Source organism: Macrobrachium nipponense, chromosome 19 (genome assembly GCF_015104395.2).
Source record: "Macrobrachium nipponense isolate FS-2020 chromosome 19, ASM1510439v2, whole genome shotgun sequence".
Classification (NCBI taxonomy): domain Eukaryota; kingdom Metazoa; phylum Arthropoda; class Malacostraca; order Decapoda; family Palaemonidae; genus Macrobrachium; species Macrobrachium nipponense.
The window spans coordinates 33,014,081-33,036,964 of record NC_061088.1 but is presented as its reverse complement, the minus strand read 5'-3'; the positions used below and the strand labels follow the sequence as shown (position 1 = coordinate 33,036,964).

The 22,884-nt window shown below is 38.4% G+C and overlaps 2 protein-coding genes across 2 annotated transcripts in view; both read right to left on the bottom strand.

The window, feature by feature from the left end:
• LOC135215791 (major facilitator superfamily domain-containing protein 6-like) overlaps nt 1-9,688 on the bottom strand; it is a 211,976-nt gene extending 202,288 nt beyond the window's left edge. The window contains exon 1 of the mRNA XM_064250745.1: nt 9,354-9,688. The gene's annotated coding sequence lies outside the window, so the exon portion shown is untranslated. The remainder of the gene's footprint in view (nt 1-9,353) is intronic.
• An 11,137-nt stretch (nt 9,689-20,825) lies between these two features.
• Nucleotides 20,826-22,884, bottom strand: part of LOC135215783 (torsin-2A-like) — a 33,244-nt gene continuing 31,185 nt past the window's right edge. The window contains 2 exon segments of the mRNA XM_064250735.1: nt 20,826-21,460; nt 21,462-22,773. Coding sequence (XP_064106805.1) covers nt 21,290-21,460; nt 21,462-22,766 — 1,476 coding nt within the window. The 5' untranslated portion in view covers nt 22,767-22,773 and the 3' untranslated portion in view covers nt 20,826-21,289.

The window sequence follows — 22,884 nt, the reverse complement described above, 5'->3', positions numbered from 1 at the left end:
GAATTTGATAGCTAAAAGGTTTCAAACGTGTAATGGGAGGAAAACCTCTCGGTTGCTGCACTATGGAACAATTATAAGACGAAGAAGGAAAGTAAGATGGAAGAGAATAAGAACAGAGTTAGTACTGTGAAAGGAATAAAAGGGGGTTGCAGCTAGGAGCCGAAGGGACGCTGCAAAGAGCCTTAAGTAATGCCTACATTGCACTGTGTGAGGTGCACTGAAGGCACTACCCACCCTCCCTTCAGGGATGGTTCTTATAAAAGGCACAGCGTTGCTCTCTCCGATGGCATCTCCAGCAATATACAGACAACGAGCTTGTGCAACACTGATGCTGAGCATGTGCAATGAGGTTATGAAACGCAAGCAAGTGCATGAACGTCTTTACTTTTGCCACAAAAACTGCTCGAATAGATAGTGCGTATGGTAGATTCACATCAACCGTGCATTTGATGTCTAGGTCCGTCCCTTACGACGCTTCTGATTGGCTGTTGATAAGCCAATCACAGGGCTGGAAACTCTCAGTCTCTCTCGAGAGTTCACATGGGGAGGATGTGTTCCACCTCTCCTGAGGTATACGTTTGAAAGACGTATCAAACAGGAGAGGAGGAACGCACATTTTGCCTATGTTAACTATAGAGAGAGACAGAGTTTCCAGTTCTGTGACTGGCTTATCAACAGCCAATCAGGAGCGTCGTAAGGGACAGGCCTAGACATCAAATGCACGGTTGATGTGAATCTTCTATAGTAACTGCCATTAATGGCAAGAGGCTCCACAGATGCAAAGGAAAGAAGTACTCGGGTTAAGCTGACCGACTTCAGTGCTTGGCATTAACTTTATTCTTGTCATGCACAGTTAACGAAGAACGCCTCGGGCGCATGATCTGTCTTTTAATGAGAAGCTGTTCCTTTCATCCAACACACTGCCAAGATTGAAGGTGAACGCTAAGAAATTAGTTTTCATTTCTCTCTCTCTCTCTCTCTCTCTCTCTCTCCTTCTTCTTCTTCTTCTTCTTCTTTGGCTGCAACAAGTACTTCGAATCAGAAGCCATCGTTGATACGCACGGAATTCTCTCTCTTTCTCTTCCAGAGGTGTGCAACAATGTTTCCAATCAAGAAGTCGTCGATGCTGAAGGCAACCGCCAATACTGGCCCCCTCCCCCTCCTCCCTCTCTCTCTCTCTCTCTCTCTCTCTCTCTGAGCGAGTATTGCGAAACTGCATCCCAAGCAACAAGTAGCATTGCATCGCCTGCCGGCTTCTTGCTCCTCCTCCTGCTGGTGGTGGCGGTGGTGGTGGTGGGGTTCTTAGTCCTTCTCTTTTTGCCTTCCGATCTCTAATCTGATAGATCATGAGGCGTCAGTTCCCTCCGCTGGTTGACCACCGTACGTATGAGCCATCAGATAAGCACTTCTGGGGTTGTCACTGTGTGTGTGTGTGTGTGTGTGTGTGTGTGTGTGTGTGAGAGAGAGAGAGAGAGAGAGAGAGAGAGAGAGAGAGAGAGAGAGAGAGATGCAGTGCATCAACAATGATTATCGCGGTTGGAATATCGCATCTGAGAGAGAATACATACACTGCATTCGCAAGTTCTCCTTAATTCGGCACTTGAGAAACATATGCAGCGGGAAAGAGAGAGAGAGAGAGAGCCATACATACACAATATGTGTGAGTAGGTATGTGTATTAAAGACACACACAATATATACATATATATAATATATAACGTATATAATATATAATATTAAATATATATATATATATATATATAGAGAGAGAGAGAGAGAGAGAGAGAGAGATAGAGAGAGGAGAGAGAGAGATGAGAGAGAGAGAGAGAGAGAGAGAGAGAGGGATTTGCCCGAGGAGAATCTTGAAATTAACGTGCCAAGATGAAAGTTATGAGAGTAAACAAATACCAGACCTTGCAAATACGAACCCAGTGGTGTTCTTCCACCTTGGCACACCACCTACGTACACACACAACACACACACATATATATATTATATATATATATATATATATATATATATATATATATATATATATATATATATATATATATATATATATATATATATATATATATATAGATTACTAAAATGGCCAAGTTTCAAAGTATTCCGCTATCTTGAAGGTGTTAAATTCCAAAGTACTACTATATCAAGTTGAGATAATATTTCGAGAATAAACAATAGAGGAAAGGGTGGGAAGAAAAGGGGGGCGGGGGCGTTGGTGGGGGAGGATGCCAGGTGATGCTGGATTAAATTACAGGAGCTTCCGCTGTATAGACTTAAGAGGCCTAAAAAGTTGAAGGAAAAACAAAAGCTTATTGATTTTTGATGCTCTGGCCGAGGTAACGGTTAACTAATTAAGGCCTTTATCTCTCCCAGGTCAGAAGAAATCCCGCACATTAAACAAGAAAAAAGTCAAGCTCAACGATGAAGGACGCTAAAAACCCGTCGTTTGGTGAAGGAATTATTATAAGCACATTTCAGAAAACTTTACTTCTTCAATGTGGCCATCAGTACAGTAACCTAAAATCACATGCATACATATACACGTATATGTGTGTGTAATTTATATATATATATATATATACATACACACACACATACAATAACAGGACCCACTAAGACAGGTGGGCTAGACGACGACGTCTTACGGGCACATCAAAGGCAAGACCCCCTACTGGCTCGTCGATACGAGAGGACATTTGAGCATCCTTCGTCTTTGCATTAATAGTTTCAGTTTTATATCAACTTTCCATTAATGGTAGTCTACCAGTAACCGGATTATGTATCAGTATCAGTTATTTGTTAAAAAATACAAGCTCATATGTCACAACTCAGACGGCATTCAATAAATGAAAAGAAATTTGTCTTCAAGTATATACACGCTAACTCTTACCTCTTCGCATACATTAAAAAATAATGAGGGTTTTTGTTTGTTTTGTTTGTATGGTGTTTTTACGTTGCATGGAACCAGTGGTTATTCAGCAACGGGACCAACGGCTTTACGTGACTTCCGAATCACGTCGAGAGTGAACTTCATTCACCAGAAATACACATCTCTCACTCCTTAATGGAATGCACGAGAATCGAACTCGCGGCCACCGAGGTGGCATGCCAAAACCATACCGACCACGCCACTGAGGCGCTTTAATATGATGGTGACAGATCGGGCAAAACAAAATCTGTACAAGTGTTCCGGCTACATGACTGTGATTGGTTTAGTTTACGACGGCAGTGTTTCAAGGCCACCACGGAGGGTAATGAACTTTACCTACTGCTCATGGTGTGCATGCTCAGTTCCTGCAAAAATCAAGAAATATTTCAGATGAAACAAGTTTTTCCAACGCAAGATTTAGTGGAGCCTTCTGCGCGTTCGGCAAGGCCGCCCAGTGGACGGGGTTTCTTTGGTCGACTCAATAGATCGAATGGTTGTTACTGGAATCGAATGGAATATATAATTTGGGCCTAAGGCCAAGCGCTGGGACCTATGCGGGCATTCAGCGCTGAAAGGGGAATTGATAGTCGAAAGGTTTGAAAGGCGTAATGGCCACCGGATACTTAGTAGATTCACATGAAGCGTGCATGTGATGTCTAGGCCACTCTCTTACGACGCTCCTGATTGGCAGTTGATAAGCCAATCACGGGGCTGGAAACCCTGAGTCTCTCGAGTGTTCATAGAGGCAGGATGTACGTTCCACCTCTCCTGTGGGATACTTTTGAAAGCTGTATCCCTCAGGAGACATGGAACACATCCTGCCTCTGTGAACTCTCGAGAGAGAGACAGAGTTCCCAGCCCTGTGATTGGCTTGTCAACAGCCAATCAGGAGCGTCGTAAGGGACTGGCCTAGACATCAGATGCACCGGTGATGTGAATCTACTATAGTCACTAATTTCATTGACAATCCTCCCATAATTGCCAATAACACTTGATAGTCTGAGGTCATGTATGAAGGGTCGTCAGTGATATTGAAACAACCTCGTCAGTATCATTGACTCGTTTAACTATTTTGTAGTGTGAGGGTGAGACTGACAATCTATCGTTGACTCGTTTAACTATTGTGTAGTGTGGGGTGAGACTGGCAATTAATCTATCGTTGACTCGTTTAACTATTGTGCAGGGTGAGGGTGAGGGTGAGGGTGAGGGTGAGGCTGACAATTAATCTAACTCACAAGACCTGTACGGGAGTACAATTCATTCCTGTTCAGAGTAGTTCACATGAAAGAGCCCTTTCACATTAATTTTTTTCTTCATTTCAGTGATATAAATATATTGGTTAATAAAGTTTTTTTCTACGTGTATTTCTTTCCAATAGTGTGATTATTGGGTAGAAAAATAACTTTTCAAAATTGTTCCTATGTCATTTTTATTATTCCTAATAATGTATTTACTGGCTAGTCAGGAACCTTTTTGAATTATATATTTTTTTCATTCCATTATAATTGTTGTCCAGTAAAGTAAGCTAAGAGAAAACGTCAACGTTTTTCTATCTTTATATAAACTTTTGAGACGGCATATGATTGCATAATATTTCTCCATGACTATTTGCTGATTAACTGAGGCGTCATCGCACTTACCAATTTCAAGTCTTCAAATGCATTGCCAGTGGCCAAGTAACGAACAGTTACCGACAATCTGTGACTTACTGGAATACCCTCTCTCAAACGAGTTTCTTTCTTTTCTATTAAGGGTTTCATTAAATTCAACAGTTCATCAAACCCTGATCCATCTAAGCGAAGATACTGTCTAAATTCAGATGGCTCAATGAATCTCTGTTCATCCCAGGGGTTTTCATATGTACATCAACGTTTCTTTTTTAACCACTCTTTCATCCACTTCTTTTCATTTGCTCTGTTCTCTCCACACACACACACACACACACACACAAACCTACGGATATGTAAACTAAATCCTCATCGGAGAGGGAGATCTACCGCTGTGTAGGCCAAGAGAGAAATGACGATTATAGTCACTGTTATTGAGCAGTGTGAGGGAAAATGATTGAACACCCAGAGTACTGAGTTAATATGACTGACATCAATATTATTGATGGTGTAGAGGCCGGTTAACAGAAGGAAAAACTCGCAGTGCACCATGAAACAATTGTTACGGGAGGGTGGAAAGTAAGATGGAAGAAAGAGAATATGAACAGCGGTACAGTCAAAGCAATGAAAGGGATTGCAACTAGGGGCCGAAGGCACGCTGCATAAAACTTTAAAGTAATGCCTACAATGCACCGCATACGGTGCACTGATGGCACTACCCCTCGCAGGAACAGGTTGTTACTGTCACTTCCGTAAGAACTTGTCTCTCAGATCTGGGAGAACGGCTGCAACGGCAGTTGACATGGAACCTCCTCCATAGCAGCTACACTAACGCTTCTGAAGGGACAGATTTAGAATCGTTTGAATTTCCTGGTCGCTTGGCGCGTCTGCATCGACGAGTTTCCATAAGAGTAATAATCAAATTTCAACTGAAACCCTTTCCCATAAAAGACAGTCATTCGAGGGGGAAAGGATTCGTTATAAACTTGCTAAAGTAAAGGGCATTTTAAACAATGTTTGTACAAGTCGTTAACCCTTTGCCCTTGATCAGCTTCAGTGTATAGTGAAAAACTATTACGCACTATTTTCTAATTAAATTACTCACTTGTAAGATACTGTCAAAAAAATTATAATTTAGGACCAACCATAGATGAAACTACCGAAAAACCGTGCAATACACATTAACACTACTGTAATGTATCATGTTACAATTAACATAAACGAAACTGTAACATTTATCTAACACACACACACACACAGAGAGAGAGAGAGAGAGAGAGAGAGAGAGAGAGAGAGTTAAGTCGAGTTGACTCAGAATATAGAATTAGGCCAAAGGCCAAGCACTGGGACCTATGAGGTCATTCAGCGCTGAAATGGAAATCGACAGTAAAAGGTTTGAAAGGTGTAACAGGAGGAAAACCTCGCAGTTGCACTATGAAACATTGTTAAAAGAGGGTGGAAAGTAAGATGAGAAGATAATATGAAAGGAGGCGCAGTAAAAGTAACGAAAGTGGTTGCAGCTAGGGGCCAAAGGCCTGCTGCTAATAACCTTAAGTAATGAGAGCCACTCTCACTCTCTCTCTCTCTCTCTCTCTCTCTCTCTAGGCGCAAGAAAACGACCCTTTTAACTTGTAAATCTTCGGAGCAAAAGTAAAGTTATGCAAACAGTCAAGATATTGTAGATACTGCTTTACCACGAGTCTAAACTAATAGAACAAATGTACGGAAGGAAATAATTGACAATTATAATTTCTTGACTAACAGACTCGGATTTGAAAGGCAAAATGAATGCGAAAGATTCAAATACGAAACATAAATTGAAGCCCTTTTTCATATGAAATTAATGAAAACAATTATCGAGAAATTTGAAGTTCCGTAGTTGACCTTAGTCTGATCGAGGGAAGCGTTTCCACAATCAACTAATTAATAACAATAACTACAAATAAACTTCCTTAGGCAATTCTGGCAAACCTAAACCAGACATCGACTATTTGCATAGCTTCGAGAGGAAGGACAGAGGGAAAATGACATAGAACAAGCAAGAAGAGAGCAGACCCAAGTAAGGGAATTTCTTCGTACATCAACTGGGGTACCGCAACCTACCCTTGTCCTCCAACCCCACAAGAAATAAAGTAACGAAAAATTAGATAAACTGAGAGAGAGAGAGAGAGAGAGAGAGAGAGAGAGAGAGAGAGAGAGAGAGAGATGCCTTTTCCCCTTACAGAAAGTGGCTTCTGGATAAGACTACTACTAGCCCCATCCCTTCATCTACCTGGCTGCGATCTACCACATTACACTAACCACAAGATACCTACATAAGTGGTGTCGTCAACAGGGATGCAATAACTTTCCATGAAAAGGGTCCAATGATGTTTCCCTTCCCTGGAAGTAGGGGTTATGGGACTACGAGTACTAACCTAGCCATAAGGGCCCATCCATTTGGTGATTTTTATACTTAACGGCATTCTACAGAGGGCATTCTCTCCCACCGTGGAATTGGCAACCATCTTCACGGCGCTTTGCCTAAGGGCACTGAATTTGTATCCCAACCACTGGCCCTCCCTAGGGCGGCTTACTATAACCACCGCTGCTCATGAGCCACCTCTGAAGAGACATATAGCGACCAAAGCCTTGGAAGAATCTGGCACAAATCGTCTATATATATATAGATATATATATATATATATATATATATATATATATATATATATATATATATATATACAATTACCCCTTTTGCAGATCAAAGTATGAAACTAGGTCACTACACACTGAGGAATATTGACAACAACACGATATACCCTAACAGTGAATCTGGTGGATATATGACAGTTATTTAGTAAGGCGGCATGCTTTACCCCCACTAGTGGGACGATCCAGTCTCTGCAAACACTTTCACCAAACAAAAAGCTGTTCAAAGAGGTGATGAAAATATTAAAACTTGTTTTTATGAACTCGCTCAGAAAAAAAATAATAATCGTTCGTTTAAGATCATCCCAGGTCACTTCATCCTATCTATGTTTTTCTTTGCAGTCTTAATGCCAAGGCCGATACCGACACGATGGAATGAGCGTGAGACCCTCGCAAATTCATTTTTCATAAATCATGTAATCAGGAGGCCTTCCCCAACTAAAGCTGCAATCTTAAAAACTTAAAAAGAAAGGGGCTGACTGTAATATATATAAGTATACATACATATAAACTTATCAACATCCTAACAGTCGATATCGAGCACGTGTGGCATTAGATGGCCAACTGTTGCTACAACTGGGCTACGCGAGTTAAGTTTACAGAGCGTTATTCTCATTGCCTGAAAATCGTAATTACGATTAATTGGTGATAATGCGTTAGTTCACTTATGTTCTCGTGCTCTGTATCACTCGTATGTTTATTGAAAACAAACAGCAGTTTCCTTGTCATATATAGCATAAATCTGTGTGTGTGTGTGTGTGTGTGTGTGTGTGTGTAAATGTGTGTGTGTGTGTGTGTGTGTGTGTGTGTGTGTGGGTGTGCTTATTAACAAAGTTTTAGTGTACGTAGTTTATCGTTAGTCAACGCTTTACAACACAACTTTCCACATTAAGTTAAAAAAAACCAAGAAGGAGACTTGTGCTTTATTAATATTCTCCAAAACTGGCCACCCCAGGCACCCCCTCCTTTTTTTTTTTTTTTACTCACACGAACTTCTGAATATCATAAGTTTTTCCTACAATATACTACCAAGAGGTCACACTGAAATCAAGGATACTTACTATATATGCTACGAACTCGGCTTCAGCTGTGTAAATCTAACAACAATCCGAGATGGAGTATTTGTTACTGCGAAAGAGACTAACGAGTTTGTAAGAACTAACAACTTCGTTTTTTCTCTCTCTCAGAGGTCTCGGCTCGGACCCCAGGTTTTTTCCCATATATATAAAATATCAAACTCGTTTTAAACCAGCAAACCAGTGTCCGCACTTGCTACAGATTGATGGATGATACAGCTGCACTCACACAATATGTGCACCAATACATCCACATAAACACACACTGTGTATTCAGTGTCTCTATCGTAAATATGAGATAAGTAATAAGCTATTTCTAGCAAACGAATGGTAAAAAACACAACTATAATTAAATTGGTAAAAGTAAACAGTTTCGCGAGCACAACACCGTTAATCAAACCATGTAGTAACTAGTTTTCACGCGGTTACTACAAACCACCATGGAAAAACAGTATTTTAAAGGTGTTGGCTGTGAACCATGAGAGCGTCTGCATTATTAATAAAAGAAGGAAAATACAGGAAATTAAGCTATTCTCCAAATCCGCCGATAAGTTCTAACCAAGCACACAGCGAATTTAAGTCAACTTTTGAGTTACTTCAAGATAACCATTCTACATATATTTTGGCAGACGCTTAACTAAATTAATGAAGATATGAAATTTGAATATCTCAGTAGCTATCTCATAGGCCTCTTCAACACCCCAATGCTATCTTTAGAGTAACTGACGTGGTACACATTCGCTCGCTTGACAAGCATTAGGCCTAAACCGCCGGCTACTGAATCGTTTGTGTCCTGAAAGCGTCGTTGTGTATCTTGCATAATAATGTCTAGAATCACCTTAAGCAGGTAACCAAACATGCTAAGCCCGCTTCCTATAAAGTTGATCTGTCTGTCGGACAGACGCACAAACACACACACAATTGCTTCTTCTTCCCCTTGCACTCTTCTGGCCTAACTGCAAATTAGACAGCGAACACACTGACAACTCCAAATAGTAAAACTGTGCGCCAGTCGTTCTTATTCTTTGCTTCAACACTTACCTTGCAAACTTGGAAATGGCCAGGGAGATGTCAACAGCGCTGACAGTTTTCATATTCTCTTCTGCGTAAATATCTTCATTTTTCTTCCATGTACACGACCGGTCTCAAGACTATATTATCCGATTTTTTAAACACCACTGTCAACGATGAGTCTTACAGCAGCACAGTCTGCAGCTGGACTTTTCTCTCCCGGTCACTTTTATTTCAAAAACCACATAATTCCTAAAGAAACAACTGAAGAAATTTCATAGCAGATTAAACATGAACTGGACGGAAAACTAAAACAAAAGTACCTAGCAAGGCGGTGGCTAGCGGGTGACTGAAGCAGCAGCTGCTGTGTATGGTGTTGTAAATATTTGCTACGAATCTTTAGCAGCTATTTTACGCCAAGAAGCCGTCAGCTTCGGCGGCATTCGAGACAAAAATACGCCAAAACGTAGTCGCTTCCAAACACGACACTGCTGCTTTTATAGACTAGTACGTTTACTGATTAAAGCATATTTAGGCCACGGAGAACTTGACAATAGTTGCAGAATATTGTTTTACTGGGAACAGAGCCGGTGGGTAGGGATTACAGAAACGTATCAAACCGGGAAAGTTAGATAACCTCTTTGTATGTGGCCAAGGAAAAATAAGAGAAAGAAAGCCACATAGGGAAAGGCTGGCCTTTGAAATAACAAGCTAAAGGGAGAGATATAAAGGGAAACAGTCGGGGAGGGGGGGGAAGAGAGAGAGAGAGAGAGAGAGAGAGAGAGAGAGAGAGAGAGAGAGAGAGAGAGAGAGAGGTGTAAAGGAAAACAACGGGGAGAGAGATTTTGTTTTAATCAATTAATTGCGCACACTGGCGTCAGAAGTTGAGTAGGTACACAGTAACAATAATATTGTTTACATCTATATGGTAATTAGGGTAGGAGAGAGAGAGAGAGAGAGAGAGTGCATTTCTGTACAATAGGAGGAAATATATATATAAAAGGAAAAGTGAAGTGTGCTGCCAAAGTGAAAATGAAAGCATATTGTTTATGGGAAAAAAGGGATAGTGAGGCGTGCTGAAAAGAAGTATGCGATGAGAAAGAATTTAGAAGGAAAAACAGTTCCCAAAGCAGAAAGAAAAAAGAAAGAACTAGAATATTTAAAGGAAAGTGTTATTAGGGGAGCTTTTAGAGGAGACCATTAATGTTGTGTATATTCAAGAAAAAAAAAAGTACTTACGACGGTATTTAAAGAAAGAGCTATTCGGAAAACATTTAAAAGAATGTATGAGCGAACTTGTTTTGGCCAGTCTTGCCCGCCCATATCATATATAAAAGAATATTCAAATGAAAATTAGAATGGGTTTCTGAAGTAAAAAAAAATGAGTTGATAGGTATTCAAGAAAATATCTGGGTACCTATTTAAAGGAAAAAAGTTGTTGAAAGATTACTTAAAGGAAACAAATTAAGGATTCCAAAAGTAAAAATGAGCACGCACAACTCAAGAAGTTGCTGTGATTGTCATTAGAAGGAACAAAAAAGGAACCGAAGTTGAAATGAAAAAAAAGTAGTACGAACGAGACTTAGAGACTTACACGTAAAGTTATGGGAGATTATTCAAGAACGAACGGAAGTTTTACAATGTGAAAGAGGGCAGACGACGAACGAGCATTCAAAAGAAAGGTAGAGGGGGGGGAGGAGAAGAATTACAAGAAAAAGGAGGAGTATAGGCAGGAAGAAAATACGGAGGCCAATCCTCGTCATGAAAGCCACAAACGGCTTCATCGTGAGCGTCCTTGGTCTATTGCTTCACAATCGTCCAGCTGAAACCGAGAGCGAAATATTAAGTCATCACAAATCCTCCTGGATTTTCTCGTTGAGATTTTTTTTTTATCTGTTAGACTCACTCCATTGGTTCTTTGGCCTCATCATGACTCATTACCACTCACGTGAGATATCTCTGTGGAATTCTGATTGATGTCCAGTGCCCACTGAATTTTCAGTTGATTAATCGATTGGTTTATGACACTTGTGGTAAGGGTGTAAGATTTACTTTTTAGTAAAAGGCTAGACCCACTTCCAATAACTGTGGAAACTGCTGCCTTGCAGGTGGACTTTTTAGTCAAAGACGAGGCCCATCACCAATAACTGTGGTTGATAACAGCAAGGGCATGCGGTCGTAAAAAACTCCTTTGCAAAAAAATAACCCTTGCCTAACGTTGAGAGGAAAGCAATAGAAAAGGCGCATCAGAACAACAGACCCCTTAATGTAGCGATAACGGTAGGAGAGAAGAAGAACTGATTGATGTATATCAGACTGGTGTAAATAACAAAGGTTACAGTCGCCAATACACACACACACAATATATATATAATATATATATATATATAGATATATATATAGTATATAATATATATATATATATATATATATATCTATATATATATACATACATACATATGTGTGTGTGTGCATACATATATTGATAAAAATGCCTTACTTAAACCTTAGTTAAAACCCTACGTCAATGTAATTCTTTAAGATTGAAGTTGAATTAAAGAGACATTTCCTTCATTGCCCAGATTCCTAAAAAGTTTTCGTGCGTTAGATAAAAACCCTTTTCCCATTTACACACGTTGGTTTATTTTGCCAATGGCATATTCGTGAGCAAACCAGACCAACAGTCAATCTAGAGATTTGAATGCTATTTATCAACTGTTTTCGGGCAGTCCCTGACTACCTCAACTAGAAAAAAATAATTTCCCGATAAAGAGTAAATAAACTCGCGTTTATTTTTCTAGTGGTGCCACGGCTGGACTCGTCTATACGACAAAAGGAGTGTGTTCTTGTCATTCTGTCTTATTCCTCTACCGTTCGCAAATCCACCCAGCTGTAAATGGATAGTTAGTATTCCAGTATCTGCTTTGGCCAAGATACAAGGCATGTGGCTAGCATTCTCATCTGAAATAACTAAAAGGCTATGAATTTCTGCCACTACCCCTTCTGAAAGGGAAATAGGACGCTGATGGAGATATATATAGGATTTATTATATATATATATTCATCATATATATATATATATATATCTATATATATATAATATATAATATATATATATATATATATATATATATATGTGTGTGTGTGTGTGTGTGTGTGTGTGTGTGTGTGTGTGTGTGTGTAAAAGCACCTGATTCACTTATCGCACATTACCACAGGTAAAAAATAAGGGACGGGGTGTAGGTCGTGACCGGTTACGACTTTATTTCCAAGCCATTGACGAAGAACTGATACATAGCATTAGAATTCACACACACACACACACACACACACACACACACACACACACACACACACACATATATATATATAATATATATATATATCATATATATATACATTACACAGTACAGACTAGCATACACAACCGTGTCTCTTGTGTAATAGAAAACAGAACTTTGCTTTCATTATATCGTTGTCGTTTACTCCCCAATATCCAGAAATGGACAGAATATAGCAGAAACACTCACTCATCTATAAGTCAGTGAACATTTTTCTCTCCCAAGGAGTTCACAACTCTTAAAAGCACATATCCGTCATGGAGTATGACATCTCTCTCAATAGTGTTTCCTTTGTACTCTGATAAGTTACCCATATTGATTTAAGTGATGCAATACGCATTCGGTATGTTTGTCTGCCGCTCTCACCAGACTCCTACGCTGTGCGCTGTATTAATCTCTAAACATTAAATCGAGACACCTGGTAATAGTGAGAAACTAAATTAATAAAGTTATATTATTCATGATACGTGCAAAGTGCAGTGAGAAATAGATAGAAACAAGGTCTATAGAATAAATTATCATTATTCTGTTGTGTTCTAATAGTAAATAATTATTAGAAGAAGCAATATTGAGGAACAGAGAGAGAGAGAGAGAGAGAGAGAGAGAGAGAGAGAGAGAGAGAGAGAGAGAGAGAGAGAGAGAGAGAGAGAGAGCTTCTTGTATTCTGAAAAAAAAAACAAGAAAATAATGCGAACTGAACACAACACAAAAGGCAATCTGTGGGTATACGCGCTGCTTAATGATATGATCTACCTTCAATACGATCTTAATTATCACGATGCTTACTTATGCAGGTGACTCGGTGACATAGAAAGAATTATTTCACTGTTGCATGAAGGTCATTCTAGGTAAAGTTTCTAAAGACATTTATAAGTATCATCAACATAAATTTACTATATCATTCAACATTTAATACTGACTTCATTTGTATCATTTAACATGGCAGCCTTATTTCTAAACTATGCGTCTGTGCAGCCCAGACTTTTAAATACTGTTATCAAGTAAACCGCTATTTTCCTTGCCATGGACAAATCTTCAGTGGAAAAAAAATGTCACATTTTGAGGGAACAAGAAAATATAAAACTGAAGCTCTTTTCCTACCCTGATTTTAATTCCTAGCTCTAAACATCATGCGTTCTTCGTAACTTCCCCTGTCCCTCCGAACGCACGAGGAGTTACACAATTTTACCGAGCAATAAGAAATCACGCCAGACAGGCTATATAGCGATCGGTGGCAACGCTGCTCCCACTCTCCGGTCATTGTACTCCAGCCTAGCACCCGCTATGTTGCCACATAGTCTTTTATCCTTATCCACCTGCTCGTTAAACACTAATTTCTAATAGCAGTAAGAACCTATCCCACCTACAACTGAATGAAATAGGAAACGTGGAATTACCGCACAGAATACGTAATGACATGCCGCAACATCAAACCAAGTTTCCGACGTATTTCGAGACTTACTTTGGTGTGTAATGTTCCTTCTAGATTTACTGTGCATGTAGAGCCATGCACACTCATTGACTGGTGATCAGCATATCGGCAATGGCATGTGAATGCTGAGGATAGCACCGGTGTGGAGTGAAAGGAAGGCCAATCGGATTTCATGTTAACTAGCCGTTGCTTTGTGGTTACAATAAACGTATTAATTGAAACCTACATGCATACGTCACGCTGGGCATCTCGAACCCATCTTGCCGTAGCGCTTCACTTGAATTCGGATGTCGGCGAGAGTGCCAGGAGGCGCGATATAAAAAGCGCGCGAAGCGTCGGCGTTCTTGAGAATGACGTTGACGAAATTTGTAACACACAGACACTCTACTGTCATTCTTTCTAGAAATCTTAACATTTTTTCACCGAAACCTCTGTCAGTTACGTTAATGCCGATATACTCTGAAAGACGACACGAAACCGTAATCTGACAACGTCACACACACACATATAAACATTACGAGAAAGAACAATTTAAACGATGGTTACACGGTACCAGGTATCTGATTCAAGAGTCGAATTAATATTGTTGGTATAAATAGGTAATAACATATATTTACTTCCCATAACGGAATATACAGACTTGAAAACTAACTGCTGTAATATGATACTGGTGACTTTTTTTTTTTCTTCTTCTTCTTTTACTTTGGGGTTTCACTAAATCATTCTTGAAATGATATCTTTAGTCTCAAACTTTAGCCCCAGTAAAACCGACTCAATACGCCTAAAAACTGTCACTCTGGAAAACTGCAGTTATATGGCATTCAAAAACTAACCACGCATCCTTTCTATATTTATGCTTCCAACCTAGCTGCGTATACAATCTTCAGCGTTCAAGAAATCGATATGTTTTGTTCTCTCAGTTTCATAAGTTCTGCGGTGATTTACGAGTCAATGAATGTCTGTATCGTGGTCCCGTGGATAACAACAGACAATAAAATCTTTGTATAATACAACAGTTGTTATAGGGGAGTATGATGAAGGAAAGATACCGCTCGTACACCTTAGAGACGTCGAGTCTATCTAAATATAAGGTCGAGTCCTGTTTAAAGATCTGGTGAGAGACGCAAGATGACACAGATCAAGACCCGAAGAACCTTTGGACGGCCTGATTACCGGCATATACTCTATCGCAAACCGGACTGTTATAATTAGAACAACTTTTGTACCAAGACAAAATTTCGTGAGACGCCCTAATTCACTTTTAGAGTGAGTTCAACTGAAATGAATATAGACTTAAGGCCATGGGGCAAGCCCTGGTCCCTACGCCGTCATTCAAAGCTGAAACGGAAATTGACAGTAAAAGGTTTCAAGGGTGTAACACTACAGGAGTAAGACCTATGAATCAATTGTTAGGAGAGGGTGGAAGCAGTGGCGGATCTAGTACTCTTTCATTGGGGGCCACTTAGGATTATCATATATATATATATATATATATATATATATATAGATTATAATATATATATAGATATATATATATATACATATATACACACACACACGGTACACATATATCAAATTTATATATGTATGCACACACACACACACTATATATATATATATATATATATATATATATATATATATATATATATATATATATATATATATATATACCGACAGTATAGTTTATTATTGTTTTTGTTGTTGTACAGTTGTTGGAATAATCATTAACTAAAAATTTTGAGACAATGATTTATCAAAAAAAAATTCTATTTCATATCAATGGGGGAGCACGTGACATGCATCCGCCACTCGACCCCCCCCCCCAACCGCCCCCTTAAATCCGCCAGCACGACAGAAGATACAGTAAAAGAAACGAAAGGGGTTGCAGTTAGAGACCGAAGCCACGCTGCAAAGAGCCTCAAGTAATGTCTACAGTGCACCACACGAGGGGCACTGCAGGCGCTACCTCCCTACGGGATGTTCACTTTTAGACTATTGCGTGGTATTAAGTTATCCTGACTACACCCTTTAGAGTTTCAGGACCATTGATAACGTCATGCATGTCGGAAGTAGTAGGTACCCCGACTACATCAGTGGTAGGCTACAACATTGTTGAAATCATTTATGGTGATGACACTATATATAACCCCGTGAACACCATTCGCAATTCCGTGCCTACAGTGGTACCCGCTTTTATCAATACTCACATTGTTTTTAACTTTTATGTCTGGAGAAAACCATTAGCAACAAAATAACTGAACGTGACGGATTTGTGTTGTTCAATAAGTATACGTAGAGTTACCACAAGGAATGAAGGTTCTGAAGCTCATTTACATCCTTAATTTACTCGGTCTAAAGCCAAACGACGTGAGTGAAACTAATGAGGTTTTACTTAGTAATTTATATATGTATCCTGTCGGCAATTCATGGCGATGACCTCAATTGTGAGTAAACATAGTTTATTTATTAATAAACCCAAAATAGCTAACTGGGGCGTTTTCAACCCCGCCAAAAACTGTTTTCGCTTGTGAGATTTACGCTTAGCGTGTTTGTTTAGGCCAGTGAGAGACTGTATGTCAACTTGTCAATTTGCACTCTCCGTAGCTAAGTGCGATATTGAGCCCCAAGTACACAAGGTGGTGAAAACTACCCAAGGTTGCCGAAATAGTGACTTTTTGCACTTACGACATTTTATAATGGTGGACTGGGTCTAAAAATTGTGGTTGCCAACACTCAGCCAAAATACCTTATCAAGCGCCTCGGTGGCGTGATTGGTATGGTGTTTGCGTTCCACCTCGGTGGGTTCAATTCTCGGCCATTCCATTGAGGAGTGAGAGATGTGTATTTCTGGTGATAGAAGTTCATCTCGACGTGGTTCGGAAGTCCCGTAAAGCCGTTGGTCCCGTTGCTGAATAACCACTGGTTCCATGCAACGTAAAAACACCATACAAACAAAATACTTGATCAGTTTACATGACACGTGCATAAAACATTTGTATAAGTGGAAACACACATAAGTTATTGAAACGTTTATTTTTCACTAATAAGCGTAAATCACCTAGACATGAAAACGAAATTTTTTTATGGTCTTTGTATAAAGAGCCCATTTATATGGGGCCCACTTGCCATCTGGTATATATATTACATGTATAATATATATATATATATATATATATAATATATAATATATATATAAATGTGTGTGATAGATAAAGACAGGTGACAACTGATTACTGATGCTCGGGTCCCAGTACTGTAAACGAGGAAGGACGACAAGGTGTCTGTTTTTGGCTTCCTGTCCATTAGTGTGCATCCCTGAAGAATTGTGGTTTGGGCTAGAGGTTCTTACCTTCCCCTATCTATGCCACTACAGAAATGGATTGTACTTCAGCTCCTTAGTAATAATAAAATTTGAAAAAAAAAAAAATAAATAATTTTCGAAAAATACTTATACAGATTTCATAATGGTTCTTGCACCAAAATAAAGTACTAAGTTCAAGGTTTGCTCTTGTATATTTTTTAGTAATGTGTATAATAACTTTTTTTTTTATTTTATCCTTTGTGGGGTTGATTCCACCTCAGGTTACCGGAATTAGGACTGTATGTGAACTTTACCTATCTAGGGTTAAAATAAACGAAATTTTGTCGCTGTAACGTTATTTTACCCTGCGCACTTGGAAATAAAACTGATTTAGGTAAATGCATTTTCATCGCAGTAACTTGAGCACCAGTTGCTGATGCAAGGCTGCATTATTATGTTGGAATTCAAATAAGCTTCACGTGGTGGCAACATATGCAGGAAGCGTTGCTAAAAATCTGGTTAATAAAATTAATGAATTCTAAACTTTTAATATTAATCAAACTGCATACTTACGTTCTTATGGATCCTCTCCTCTCTCATACACGGACCCATGACGTCTTTGCAGATCTGATCAGCAATGGTATATACACTAGAGATGTATGGATGTCTGAAAATGGGATTTTCAGCTAACTAATTCAAAATTATGTATTACCCCATAATATTTGATGTATTAATAGAAAGTAGAAACATAAGTGATACTCATGTATGTGTGTGTATACTTTTATATGAACATACAAACAGTAACAGCAATACACGAACATTTTAGTGTCTTAGCACAAGAATATTTCATGCACATTACATGATAAGGGATTCATGCACATTGCATGATAAAGGTAACAAACCTCAAAGCCATTCTTTGCATTAGATTGTTTGTTTCTATGGTGTTTTTACATTGCATGGAACCAGTGATTATTCAGCAATGGGACCAAAGGCTTTACGTGACTTTCGAACCACGTCGAAAGTGAACTTCTATCACCAGTAATATACAATCTCTGACTTCTAAACGGAATGCCCGAGAATCGAACTAGTGGCCACCAAGGTGCCAGGCCAACACCATACTGACCACACCATTGAGGCGCTCCTTTGCATTACAGAGTTTCCTAAAAAATGCAATACCACCCTGCCTGTATGACTGCTACTGCTGTAAATGACATGCAATTACTTAAACAAATATGCTATAACAGAGCTACTTATACAGTTTATACTGTATGAAATGTGCAATTGTGTACATATGTACTCGCATAGAAAAACGAAAAAGCCAAATTTAGCGGAAAAAAAAAAAAAATTCTGAGCAGGAGGTGATACCCTCATATCCACATTCTCAAACTGCGGATGTGGATGTTGCTTGCAATGCTAATGCGATGCGGATTTATAAAAAGTGCAGATATCCGATACCTCTCTAGTATACGCTTATGGATAACAATCATTGCAATGTTGCAGGCAACGATGAAGAACCACTCCAAAAGAACACAGTTGAGCTGCCAGCACAAGTGAAGGGTAACCACTATATCAGACCAGAGCAATGTTGCAGGCACTTATGAAGAGCAATCACTTGACAATTTGGGATCTATCCCCACTGCAGCCTTGGTCTCCACACAACTTTGTACGTATCGTACAAACAGTAGTAGAATAATTAGAGTAAATGGCAAACGAGGTGTTTTCAAACAGTATTCTGGAGGGGCTGCAGGTGGTGGCTGAGTTGTGAAACTGTACTATATATAAACATTATGTTTACATAAGAAATACTGTTCTTGTAATATTGATAGAAATGGCAGTGATATTTTTGCATAAAAATTGCTAAAAACTGGCCGATAAAATCATGTTAAAAATGGAAATGATAGATGAACTAGCTGTAACATTATTTTTGGGAATGTCATAGGAGATGGTCGTCTCAACATTTTATTTTAATAAGATTACACTTTTATTAGTATCAGTAGAAATTCACTACAGTGTAACAACAAAACATGTTAAGAATTGAGAGGGGTGACTCAACTACATATAGTATTCAGAATTTTTTAAGATTTAGAATGTCAGTCACCAGGAAGAAGAATAATCAGTTTAAAAGAAAAGAATGAGGATGAAAAGAAAGACTGTCAAAAGTATAAAATCTGGGCATTGGAAAATGACATGAGCAAATTTTAATTTCTGGCAAATAATACAGAAAGAGAGAGATGGTTGTGAACTCAAAATAAGCAAAGAAAATTATAAGAAAACCTTCAAGCTGTGGTAGAGGATATGTAAGGAAGAGGATAGATACATTATGGCAGTAACAGAGGAAGGACAAATAGCAGACAGCAAGGACCAAGAGGAAGATTTGGTAGAAAAGAAATCTCAACACAGCAGATGGAAAAAAGGCAAGATATAAAGTAGGAAAGGGGATGAGCAACAAATTATGTTATCTTGTGTCATTAATGTGCTGCCACTGAAGCTGAAAAAAGGTATAACTAGCAAAAGGGCAAAGTATATAAAAGATGAACATGAAGAAACTAAAAGCTGAAAAGAAAGAAATAACGGAACACTGAAGATAATACTAATTTTAACACTTACTGCATGAGAAGAATATGAACTGAAGGATGTTGACATGACAGAGGGAATAACACAAGTAGCAAAATCTAAAGAAGTTAAAAAAAACCCTCAGGAAGATTTAAAATAGCTTTAGGAGCATAAAGAAAAATAAGAATTTTCCTAAACGCTGCTGGAGACCCAGTTACAGATGACCAGGTCAGAATACAGGGAATAGTGCAAAAAGGGTACTATTACAACAGTAACATACGGCTCAAAGGATATCTAGGAATAGCTACTGGAAGAAAAGTTAATGAAGACCAATAAAATTGTCAATTGTTGTTTTGCCTTCATTTAAGACAACTAGAATACTATTAATGCATGGTATTGAACATGTACTGTATTTGACAGTATACTTAGTAATAAACACGCAAATACAAAGGCAGAGAGAACTGGGATGTCTATTGAGTTAATGATATCATGTAGTACTATAAGAGATGATCTGGACTGAAGTCAGTAGCAAGGCTATCACAAAACCTGAGAAAAATACTGCTGTTATAGAAATGGAGGAAGCTACAAAGAGTACACAGTACAAGGGAGACTTCTGGGAGCTACTGTGTGCAAATGAAACGGTGTAAAGCGAGCAATGAGATGTAGAATTCTTGAACATTTTAAGGCATGGAAGAGTGGAACTTAAGACTGTGAACTGAGGGAGTCGGAGTGGTTGGATACTACGATTGAAGGTTAAAAGGCTAAAAGTGGATGAAACTAAGGGCCAAGGGACACTGCAACCACCCTCTAGTAATGTCTATAGCACCTGGCCCCCTTCCCCAAGGTACAAACATTTATGATATTGATACTAGTTCTGTCATGAGCATTATAATTAGACCATTTATAATTTGAAATTTTACTCTCAAGAAACACTAAAAGTATTATTGAGCCTGTAAAACCACCATTGTAAAGCTTCAACACAAAGTCTTTAAAGCTCAACAATATACAAAGGAAAAGATAGTAAATTATCAATAAAAAGATATATATATATTAAATATAAAAATATTCATCTTACATTACTTCAATCACAGTTTATCAGTACTTTCAATTTTTACAAAGTGCTGTACATAATATATAATTTACTGTTTAAAAGAAAGTCTTAAAAATATACTCCAATTATGAAGTCTAAACACTTGTATGATGATAATATATACTCATTATTTAAAACTGTCCTGAATATGAGCAGAGAATTTCAAGTTAATGATAATTTTTCATGTAAGAATTAATTGCCATGAAATGTATAGTATATAGTATAGTCTTAAATAAAAATCAAACATCAGACAGCCACACTAGCATCCCCTAAGAATGAAATTTGGAGTAATGCCTGGACTCTTTTACACCCAGTGACTGCCAGAAGAGGATAAGAGGCTGGGATGAAATCCAACTGGCCAATCACAAGTTCTATAATCTTCTTGTAATTATAATCTTCAGGCAAGAGACCCGATTTTATTCATCTTGGACAACTCCTCTGTAACACACTTTTGAATTTGCTCAGCCTCCATTGGCAAAAAGGGTACAAAAGCATAGGATTTAAGTACTTCAAGCATCTTCCTGCCCTGAGTTTCCCTTTCTGTTACAGTTTTAAAGTCATCAACCCGTAAACTTTCTCTCTTTCTTCCATCACGACGTAACCTTAGATACTCCTTGTTTATGTTTTGGCTTCCTTGAGTACCACTGAGAACAATTAGGGTCTTTCCTATCTCCTTTTGCTGATAAACACCCACTCTGAAATGAGAGAGAAGTTGTTCTAGAATTTCAAAAGGCAGGTTGTTTTCATCCCAACCGTCTATCACTATGACATTGAAAGAACATGGGTGAAGTTCATCATATAGTCCTTTCACTTTAAGCTTCAGTTCACTGACATCATTCTGTGGATAAAGTGATGGTATGACAGTGAAAATCTGAGATGCAGAGGAAAGGACTTTCTTGAGGATATTTGTAGAAAATGTCTTCCCACTTCCTGTCCAACCAACCATCCACATGACCAAAGGAGAATTCACTTTATTATTTTCAAAGTCTTGTAATGAGCTAAGAATTACATTAGTAGCAATTTCTTGTCCAATTACAGACTCACTTAAGTATCTATCAAGCTCTTCAAGAGGCAACATTACTTTTCTTTTTATGTCACACTGAGTTTTAACATATGTAAAATATACAGAGAATAACAAAACAATTAATATCACAGTTAAAATTACCACAATTACCCAGAAAAACAATTTCAAACAATTCTTGAGGATTATCCATAAAAATGAAGACTTTCTATTTGCTTCTTCAACTTTAATTTCACATTCTTCCACTGTTCCTGATGAGGAGACCAAAGTCTCACTTGTCTGGTTTGACACCAGTGACTCGCTATCCTTCAATGAATACGCATCTTCCTTTTCTTTTGTATCTTTCCTATTGTCATAACTGCAAACAGAACTATCATCATAGTATGAAGACCAAGACATTTCAGAGAAACTTCTATTAAGAAACTTTTCTTTGTCTTCCCTGGAACTTGAAGATCGCAATAAAGGAGCTACGGTGGTCAAGGTTCTACGTCTAAGAGAAAAAGCTGGATCACTGGAACTAGCTCTGCCTTTTGTTTTAGCAGTATAGATTTCTGTTAAGCTTCGGCCAGGGTTTTTGCATTTGTGTCTAGATGAATAGGCAGATGAATTTTGATGGATGACCTCAGGTTGTAATGAATTAGATCTATGCAGAGACTTGTGTCTTAGAGAAAGACCAGGAACCAAAGACTCATTAGACTCCATTTCAGACCTGTAGATGAAAAAGAAGCAAAATAATTAGACCTGTGAGAAAAATCTGAGCCTCTAAAAAAAAAAAAAAAAAAAAAAAATTCATTTGTAAATTCAAGATTCCCACTGAAAA